The following is a 9,938-nucleotide window of genomic DNA, read 5'->3' as shown; positions in this document are numbered from 1 at the left end:
AGTACTAACTAATGGTAGACTTTGATAAATGAAGGATGCATGTTGTAAGCTCTAAAATAATCTACTGTCATCTTTTAAAATAACTCCAGACTGCGCAGTCACAAAACTAATAGAGAGGGGAAACTGAATAATAAAAATAGTAAATGCAAAACAAGATGTAAGAGGAGATAAGAAGAAACAGAATAGGCACAGAAAACAAGTTGGTGGTGGCTTTCAACCCAAATAAATTGGTAGTTACATTTAAAAGGACAATCAATAAAAATTAAAATAATTGAAAATAAAATAAAACCCAACTAATGTGTTTTATATAAGAATACAGAAAGGTGGAAAATAATGAAAAATATATCCTGCACATACTAACCAAGAAAGCTGTATAACCTTTTTTTTTTTTTTTTTTTTAAACAGAGCCTCACTCTGTCTCCCAGGCTGCTTGCAGTGACGTGATCTTGGCTCACAGCAATCTCTGCCTTCTAGGCACAAGTGATTCTCCCACCTCAGCCTCCCAAGTAGCTGGGACTATACGTGTGCCAACTTAGAATTATATTAGCCACACTCGGCTAATATTCGTATTTTTTGTAGAGGCAGGGTCTCGCCAAGTTGCCCAGGCTGGTCTTGAACTCCTGGGCTTCATCGATCCACCCACTCTACCTCCCAAGTGCCGAGATTACAGGCGTGAGCCGCCATGCCCAGCATAACTATTTTTAATGAAGTAGACTTTAAGAAGAAAAGTATTATTAGAGATAAGAGACACATCACGGAAAAGAAGTTACTAGCAGTCGGGTGCGGTGGCTCACGCCTGTAATCCCGGCACTTTGGGAGGCTGAGGCAAGCAGATCACCTAAGGTTGGGAGTATGAGACCAGCCCTTGCAACATGTCAAGGCCCTGTCTCTACTAAAAACACAAAATTTAGCTGGGCATGGTGGTGGGAGCCTGTAATTCCAGCTACTAGGGAGGCTGAGGGAGGAGAATCACTTGAAGCCCGGAGGCACAGGTTGTGATGAGCTGAGATGGTGCCATTGTCCTCCAGCCTGGGCAACAAGAGCAAAACTCAGTCTCAGAAAAAAGAAAAAGAAGTTACTAGCTAGTTTCAGTACTGACATCCAGGAAAGTGGAGGTAAAACCTCCAGAACTTAACATCCAGGAAACTGGATGTAAAGTTTTTTTAGAGAAACGAAACCAATAGTTTATACATAGACAGAGAGAGATTTATTTTAGGAATTGGCTCATGTGATTGTGGGGACTAGCAAGTTTAAAATCCGTAGGGCAAGCCAGCAGGCTATAAATTCAGGTAAGACCTGATCTCGAAGTCTAGAAGCTAAAATCTGCAGAGCAGTCAGCAGGCCAGACGCCCAGGCAGGACATCTGTGTTAATCTTGAAGCAGGATTCCTGCTTCTCTAGGAAACCTCAGTTTTCACTCTCAAGGCCTTCAACTGACTGGATGTGGCCCACTCACATGATGGTGGTTAATTGGCTTTGCTTGAAGTCAACTGACTGTCAATGTTAATCACATCTATGAAATAACCTCCCGGTAAGATACTGACAAGCATTTGACCAAATAACGGAGCACCATAGCTTAGCCAAGTTGACTGACACAGAAATTAAGCATCAGGAGTGAATAGAATGTCCAAAAAACCAAAACACTAGGGGCACTATATCTTATATAGCTAGCATAATTATGTAAAACACATAATTATAGAATGAAGATATTAAGATAACCATCAGAACAAAAATAAAAACTTTTTTTTTTGAAACCAAGTCTTGCTCTGTCACCCAGGCTCAAGTGCAGTGGTGCAATTTTGGCTTACTGCAACCTTTGCCTCTCGGGTTCAAGAGATTCTCCTGCCTCAACTTCCAGCGTAGCTGAAATTACAGGTAGCCGCCACCATGCCCCGCTAATTTTTGTATTTTTAGTAGAGGCGGGGTTTCACCTTGTTGGCCAGGCTGGTCTTGAACTCCTGACCCCAAGTGATCCACCCACCTCGGCCTCACAAAGTGCTGGGATTATATATGTGAGCCACCGTGTTTGGCCAAAAATCGCCTTTATTACAAAGATCAAAACAGACATTATGCTGGAGATGAGAGACCTCACTGTCACCATGCTCCTTTTGCACATCTATTAGGCACAGTGCTGGGTCCAGACTCACATAAGCCTTAGGGACCCGCATCCAGGGGCTCTGGCTGTAGCAGAATCCAAAGAATAAACGCTGGTGCTGATAGAGTAGGAGACAGGGCCGGGCACAGTGGCTCATGCCAGTCATCCCAGCAGTTTGGGAGGCCGAGGTGGGCAGATCATGAGGTCAACAGATCAAGACCATCCTGGCCAACATGGTGAAGCCTGGTCTCTACTGAAAATTCAAAAATTGTCGGGAGTGATGGCACACTAAATTTGGCATCAACATGGTGAACTCCTGGGAGTGGGGGACCACCAGGTTGTCTAAAGAGGGGTGAACCGGCCCACATCTGAAACGGAGCAGGTCAAAACTCCCATGATGATCAGTAGTGGGATCGCACCTGTGAATAGCCACTGCACCCTAGCCTGGGCAACATAGCGAGACCCCGTCTCTAAAAAAAAATAAATAAATAAAAATAAATTCAAAAAATTTCAAAAATTAGCTGGGTGTGGTGGCATGTGCCTGTCGTCCTAGCTACTTGGGAGGCTGAGGCAGGAGAATCGCTAGAACCCAGGATGCGGAGGTTGCAGTGAGCCAAGATCATGCCACTGCACTCCAGCCTGGTGACAGAGCCAGACTCCGTCTCAAAACAAAAAAAAAAAAAAGAGGAGACTGGACTCTGGGAGGACCTGCTAGTGAGAGGTAAGCACAGAGGGGAGAGACGGAGGCAGGAGCATGGGCTTCTGGTGGCCCCAGCAGACCCTGCAGCAGCGTCTGGCCAGGGATCCCTGCAGGGAGGCATCTTGGCCAGGAGGATGCTGCAGCAGGCCTCTCGCTGAGGCCCGTAGCCAGCCCAGCCAGGGTCCCAGAGTCCAGTGACCCCTGTTCTGCAGCAGCAGCTGGGGCCGGACCCAGGCTCTCTTCCACTCCCAGCTTCTTAAAACAGGAAGTGGAGAGAGTCGTTGACAAAATACTGTTGCAAACCACATCCTATCTCTTCACCAAGGGAGAACTGGAGGGATGTGGGCAGAGGAAGCATTAGAGCAGAGATCCCTACTCAACCACTGACCCTCACGCACACAGCAGGGCATGGGAGACCCCCAGACAGTCACTTGGGAGGCATCGCAGGTCCAGACTCCACTGGGAGATCTGCGGCAGCAGGTCCCCATTCCCAAAGGCCACATGCCCACGGGTGGTCTCTGCTGCCTGAGACCCCAGTCTCATTTGCAACTTTGCGACTTCAAGTTTAAGTGGGTGCCGCATTTCTGTATGTCCTCCTGAGCAGAGAAGGAGCACTGCCCGGGGTGGCCTCTGACGTCAATGTCTTGAATCCCCTGGGAGCCACTGGGGAGGCCAAGCAGTCACCAGCTCCCACTTGTCCCTGAGCTGCCATTCTCAGCCCTGTGGAAGGAGACAGAAAGCCCTGAAGCTAAACCAAAGGACCAGGTCATGAGGGGCTGGAGGGTGGCATGAGCAATCAGGGCAGGGAAGGATGGACAGATGGGGGAATGGAGGGAGGAAGAAATGAATGAAAAGGTGAATGAATGAACAAAGAGAGAGAACAGCCTCCCTTGCTTTAGTGCTGTTCCCTTCAGTTTACAAAGCACTGGAACCCTTCCAATAGCCTGCAAGACAGAACTTCTGGGAAGCAGACCAGGTGGCTGGCAGGGAGGGGATGCTTGCCGTGGCTTTTGTGGGCCCAGTGGGAGGCTGGGGGCAGGAAGGGGCATCCTGTGTGTTCCCGCTCTGCAGCGGCAGCGGTGGAGGCCCTCCTTGGGCTGGGCTTCCTGGAAGAGGGTCGGGAAACACCCGCTGTCGCCCCTTTCTACCACGCTCTCATCCAGGGCACCAAGTATCAATCACTCAGCTCACGGGACCCAGGCCCTGAATCAGGGAGAGGGGATGTGAGGGGTGGGGCAATGGGTATCCCAGGACTGAGAGATCAGAGATGTGGCCCCGTGCCGGGAGTCAGGGCAGACGGGCTGTGGCAGCATTGTGTGGACCCCAGCAGTCCAGTACCCGCACAGGGAGCCTCTCAACCCCTTCACCTATGAGCTTGGGAGAAGACCGCAACCTTGGAGAACTGGAGGGACCTGCACCAGCCAGCAGGGTCAGGCGGGGCCAGACCGGTTCCCAAATGGGTTATGCAAATGGGCCTCCTGAACCCTGGAGCCGGGCATAGACTCACACACCACCATCATCGTCCCTAAATCCCCATCTGCTCCACAGGCACACCCTGCCACCTGTTCTGGGCAAGGAACCTGAGGCTGCCTCGTGCCCAAGCCCTGCAGGCGGTGAAGCCCAAACCCACATGGCTCTTGCTTCCTGGGCCGATGCACGTGCACGCGTGCGCGCGTACACACACACACACACACACACACACACACACACACGCCTTCTCCAGGAGGGGCTGGCTGCCAACAGCCACCCAGCTCCCTCCCACCTCTCACTCACCGTCCAATATCCGAGCAGACCTTGGAATCAGCAGCAACAGCAGCGTGGGCAAAGGCCTGGGGACCACAGGGGACCTGGTGGCCAGAGAGGACCACAGCCAACACTATGACAGCCAGCGCCAGCCCCAGCCCCAGAAGCGCCAGACCGACCGTAGTGCCGCAGCCCCGCGCCATGGCTCCGCAGCCCAGGAGGAGAGGGGAGGCCGGTGGGCAGACAGAGGGACAGATGGGTGGGCAGACGAAGGGACAAGAAGATGCACAGACAGACTCGCAGGTAATTGGACAGATGGACAAACAGGTGGGGCTGGAGACAGACACGAAGATGGACTGACAGACAGTCCAGATAGCTGGACAGAGAGAACAGTAAGAGAAAGATGGTCAGATGGAGACGGGCTTACAGATGGGGGACAGTTAGACAGATCTGAACTGCGGGCTGCCAGATGGACAGATGGGTGGACGGATAGACGGCTGGTGGCCGGCAGCTGTGGCGAGCTGCTGCCTTCCCCAAGTGCACACTATGAAGTAGCCAAACTCACGCCTCAACTTCCAGTTTTCAGTTCATGCTTGTTCCTGGCAGGAGGCCAGCCAGCAAAGCGTCAGAGGGGAGTTTTCCTTGCCTAGCGAAGCCAGCAGCTGTGTTAACTCCCCTACTGGTGGTAGGTCCCGACGCCCCGCCTGCTACCCGCCAGAGCCCAGGGCCACGTTGTCCCAATGTGCTTGAGAAGTGCCTGCTGCACTGCGGTTGCTAGGTGGGGGCAGGGCTCCCAAGAACCGCCACACCATTCCCTGGGTTCCCGGCAGCTCCCGGTAAAGCAGAGCTGGGACCGCTCAACTCTCTCCCCGCCAACCGGCCAGGCTTCCCTGGAGCCCTAACCCCAGCTCCCACCTCTATCCCTAACCCTCTCTGCATGGCCCAGCCCAGGCAGCGTCAAGGTGAAGCTGAACAGAGACAGAAGGAGAGGGACCCAAGGTAGTGTCACTCAGGACCTGGGTTCAAGTCCCTATGCTTCTGCAGCCTGGCCTGGGTCCCCCAGTTCCCCAGGGTGACCAAAGGCTTCCCAGTCTGCACTGAAAACAGGCAGACTTGAGAGCACCAGACGCTGATGACTACAAGATACTCATGTGGGGAATGCCCATGCTTGGCACTGGGACTATCCATGCCTGGGCCTTGCTGTCCTGGAAATGCAGCATGGGCCTCCAGGGAGGGACGCTGAGCCACCTGGGTGCCGTGCCACGCCCCGCCTGCAACTCTTCCCCACCCTGGCTGCGGGTCTGCTTTCCTGAATCCAAATCTGCTATTACCGTGTTCGCAGTGCCTCCTCTCTGGGGACACTGGCCTGGCCTTGTCCTCCCCAGGCCTCAGGGTGCTTATCTGGGAGGCAACCAGGGGAGTGAGGACCCACTGAGGGGCTCCATTGACCAGGCTCAGCCAGGGTACAGGTGATGTGGGCTGGACACCTTCCCATGCGGCCCCCCCAGTCCTCCCCACTTCCTTCCCAGCTGAGCACTGCCGGCTCCAGATGTCTACACCTGGAGTCAGAGCCCTCGACCTGGACAGCAGAGAAGCTGAGGCACAGAAACAGACTGTGTCCTTACAGGCCACATAGCCTGCCAGGCCCCTATGTCCAGCCAGAGCCCCTGGTCAGCCTGGGCTGGAGGGGTTGTTTAGAGGCAGGCTGTTCCCACGGCTGCCTCTCGCAGTAGGGGGTCTGTGGACGCCTCCTCCCACCCCCATCCAACTCGCAAGTCTCAGTGACATTGCTCAATCAGGAGCCAAAGCACATTCCTGGGCCCAGGCCAGGCCACCCACCCACCCGCTGCAGCCCTCGAAGCCCAGAGGCCAGGGCAGCAGGGACAGTGGCGACAGCAGCTTGGGGGATGCCCCCCCCCCTTCTCTCCCCACCATCCTGGTCAGGCAGAGGCCAGGGTGCAAGGACTGTTTGAGCAAAGGCCCAGGGAAAGGAATGGGTGTCATTCTGGTCCTGGCTAGAGGCACAGCGAGGGACATCCCTGAATGTCCTTACTCAGGAAATGATGGGGGCAGGGGCGATGAGACGGAAAGAGAGGATTTAAGTCCCCTAGCCCCCGAGGTAGTCCTGGGCTGCGCCCCATGAGACCTGGAGAACCGTGGTGTGCCCCACCAGTGTGTCGGGTCCTGGAAGCCTCATGGCCAGCTCTGACTTCTCCTGCTGCTACACAACCCAGAGCAAGGCCTGCCCCTCCAGCCTCAGTCTTCTCCCCTGCAAATGGGGCCACAGCCTTTCCTCTTAGGCTAAAATAAGGATTGAGACCGGGTGCAGTGGCTCACCCCTGTAATCCTAGCACTTTGGGAGGCTGAGATGGAAGGACTGCTTGAAGTCAGGAGTTTAAGACCAGCCTGGTCAATAGAGTAAGACCCCATCTCTATTCGTTTAAATAAAATTTTTTAAAAATTACATAGGCCGGGTGCAGTGGCTCACACCTGTAATCCCAGCACTTTAGGAAGCCAAGGCAAGCAAATCATTCGAGGTCAGGGGTTCAAGACCAGCCTGGCCAACATAGTGAAACCACGTCTCTCATAAAAATTTAAAAGAACTAGCCAGGCATGGTGGCAGGTATCTGTAATCTCAGCTACTCAGGAGGCTGAGGCAGGAGAATTGCTTGCACCCAGGAGGCGGAGGTTGCAATGAGCTAAGATCATGCCACTGCGCCCCAGCCTGGGCGACTGAGACTTCATCTCAAAAAAAAAAATTAAGTAAATAAGGATTGAGGAGTCACTTGTACACCAGTTAAGCCCAGTCCCCTCTCACCCCTGGGGAGTCCCAGAGGCAGAACCCTCCAGGACTCAGACTCAGTGGAACTCTGCTCGGCAGGCACAAAACACTGTTTGCCCATGGGCCCTTTGCAATCACCAGGTTTTCCGGCTCCTTAAAGAGAGCCATGACGTGGTCCCTGGCCCCAGGGCCCCTGGCGATATCCAGGTGCTGGGCTGTGACCACTACCCCTCACCAGCCCACCTCCACCAGCCTTGCCCAGAACCCCACCCCCGTGTTGGAAAACTTGTGTGCAGAGGACAAGGGAGCAGGCCCCAAGGGAGGACTGGCGGGGCTGCCGACGGTGAAGGCCACTGTGTCCAGCTGTTCCCTTCCAGACCCACTCCATCCGGGCTGTGTCCCCAGCTGGGCCAAGCCCTGATCCCTGGGATCTGGGGACCTCTTCCAGTTTGCTGTTCCCTGAGAACCAGGCCTCCCTCTGGAGAGGATCACAAGCTTGGGTTTCATTCTGGGCTTGTACTTGGAAAGCCCCCCCCAAGGTCTTGGCTCCGACTGGATGTTTTTCTCCAGGCTCTTGCCCAATCCCCACTCCTCAGACCTCAGCTTCACCTCCCTGTGTCCTCGGCAGGGTGAGCTGGACGCCCGCGGGTCTGAGAAGGCGTCCAGGGTTCCCGGCGTCAGCTGGCCACCCTCTGCCTAAGTCAGCGCTAGGCTCGTGGTGCCCTCTGGTGGCTGGTCCTAGGTAGTGTCGCTGCCCAGCCCCAGGAAGGGAGGGCCTGTCCCCAAGTCTTAGGGCTCAGGGTTGGGAGGGGCAGGGCTTGGCGCAGACCTGCCCCTGGCCCCCAGCCACGCGCTTGGCTCTCCCCATGCTGAAGATGCTGAAGCTCGTTCTAGCGCCCGCAGTGTGAAGATCTCCGAATCCCACCTCTCCCTTCCTCCCCAGCCAGATGGCTCCATTTTACATACAGGACAGAGGCCGGGAGAGTGGGGAGCCAGGCCAGGGAGGCTGCCTGAAGCCTGGTACAGCAGCCTCATTTATTGTGTTGCTGTGCTGCTCACAGGGAGGCACATCCTCCAAAGTCCCCTTCCTGGCCCTGGTGAGTATCTTGTCCCTGGATTGCTGGTCGGCCGTGTCCGCCCCAAGCACTCAGTAGCCAGCAGGCTCCCCGCCTTTCCTGGAGTCTGAGGCAGCTGCCCAGCCACCAGCCGTGTGAACAATGGCCTGCACCACAGCTATGAAGGAGGACGCGATCTTGGTGTGATGGTGCCGGGCCTCCAGGGCTGCAGTCACTGCCTGGCGGGGGGAGGAGAGGGGAGGCCTGAGCAGTGCTCCAGATGCCACCTGAACCATGCCTGTGGTCACAGGCCTCGGCCCAGGTGGTGCTATCTGGGGCCAGGAGATCAGGAAGAGTAGGTTGGGGCCTATTGGGTCTCGTTGAAGCAGGCGGCTTGGCCCTCACGGCACAGGAGCTCCAGATGGCCCAGGTACCAGACGGAGGACACCAATCATTGTCCGCTCTGTGATGATCCAGGCCTCCAGCCCAGGATGCCCTGTGGCCCCACACCGTGACTCAGTTTCCCCAACCCCCGGCCCACCTGGTCAATGTTTCTCTCCACTGTGGTGACGTTGGGCAGAAGCTGGTTGTGCAGCCGGGGCTCCTCCACGGCCCGCTTCACGTCATAGCCGAACCAGAGGTGGTAGATGATGGCCTGGGCATGGGGGGGTGTGATCAGCATGGCCTGCGCGCTGGGCGGGGTTGGGTGGGGTGGGCAGGGCCAGGGAGGGAAGGGGTGACACATACCAGTGCCGTGGCCGTGGTGATGTGTGTCCCCCCGGAAGCTCCCACCACCATCCGGACCTGGCCGTCCTTGCCCACCATGATCGTCGGGCACATGGATGAGAGTGGTTGCTTCCCTGCGGCCAACGGGAGAAGACAGGGATGCCGGTCAGCTGCCTGCCCAGACAGCCGTCCCTCTCCACCCCAATCCCCCACCCCCGGACCTCCACCCCATACCTGGATAAATGAAATTTGTGGGCGAGGGGGGCACCCCAAACTCGTTGGTGATGTTGGGAGAGCTGAAGTCGTCCATTTCGTCATTGAACAGAATGCCGCTGACCGGGGACCGGACCTTGGAGCCAAAGCTACAGCCCAGCCAGGTCAGACAGTGCCCGGCCTCGCTCGGCCCAGCCTGGTCCCATCCACCCACTGAGGCTCAAACATACTCCCTGTGAGGCCCAGAGCAAGCTACCAAGGCAGGGCCTCAGTTTCCCGTCAGGATAAAAGGTGATGGAGCCACCTTCTGGATAAGCAGGCAGTCTCTGGGCCACCTGCCCCTTGACCTGCCCCACCCCGGCGGCCCAGCAGTCCCTACTAGAGGTTGATGGTGCTGGTGGCCGACACAGCGCTGCCGTCCTCTGCGATGACAGACAGATGGGCAGTGCCCCCATCATCCGGTGTGTAGAACTCAGGCTCATAGTAGGAGGTCGGGTGGGTGGTGTCGTCAGAGATCTGAGCCCGGAGCTGGGCGGCGAAGAACTCGGAGGTCATGTTGTGGATCACCTGCCGAGACCCCAGAGCTGGCCTGAGGAGGTGGGGAGGGAGGGTGCGGGGGGGCACA

At 56.0% G+C, this 9,938-nt stretch overlaps 2 protein-coding genes across 9 annotated transcripts in view; both read right to left on the bottom strand.

Moving 5' to 3' along the window:
* Nucleotides 1-5,389, bottom strand: part of GGT5 (gamma-glutamyltransferase 5) — a 24,899-nt gene extending 19,510 nt beyond the window's left edge. Inside the window, exon 1 of one of the 5 annotated variants that reach the window (XM_032256625.1) lies at nt 4,568-5,389. In XM_032256625.1, the coding sequence (XP_032112516.1) occupies nt 4,568-4,740 (173 nt within the window). In that variant the 5' untranslated portion in view covers nt 4,741-5,389. The remainder of the gene's footprint in view (nt 1-4,567) is intronic. The other 4 variants (XM_032256629.1, XM_032256626.1, XM_032256627.1 and 1 more) reach the window with 4 other exon arrangements.
* Nucleotides 5,390-8,301: 2,912 nt separating this feature from the next.
* The window catches only part of GGT1 (gamma-glutamyltransferase 1), a 44,506-nt gene continuing 42,869 nt past the window's right edge, over nt 8,302-9,938 (bottom strand). For 2 of the 4 annotated variants that reach the window (XM_032256632.1, XM_032256631.1), the window contains exons 12-16: nt 9,693-9,880; nt 9,335-9,462; nt 9,122-9,234; nt 8,916-9,029; nt 8,302-8,613 (exon numbers count right to left, since the gene is read on the bottom strand). In XM_032256632.1, the coding sequence (XP_032112523.1) occupies nt 8,467-8,613; nt 8,916-9,029; nt 9,122-9,234; nt 9,335-9,462; nt 9,693-9,880 (690 nt within the window). In that variant the 3' untranslated portion in view covers nt 8,302-8,466. Of the gene's footprint in view, nt 8,614-8,915; nt 9,030-9,121; nt 9,235-9,334; nt 9,463-9,692; nt 9,903-9,938 lie in introns of all 4 variants that reach the window. The other 2 variants (XM_032256633.1, XM_032256630.1) reach the window with 2 other exon arrangements.

Source organism: Sapajus apella, unplaced genomic scaffold, assembly GCF_009761245.1.
Source record: "Sapajus apella isolate SASKATOON/1434 unplaced genomic scaffold, GSC_monkey_1.0 scaffold95, whole genome shotgun sequence".
Taxonomy (NCBI): domain Eukaryota; kingdom Metazoa; phylum Chordata; class Mammalia; order Primates; family Cebidae; genus Sapajus; species Sapajus apella.
This window is presented reverse-complemented; position numbering and strand designations above follow the sequence as displayed.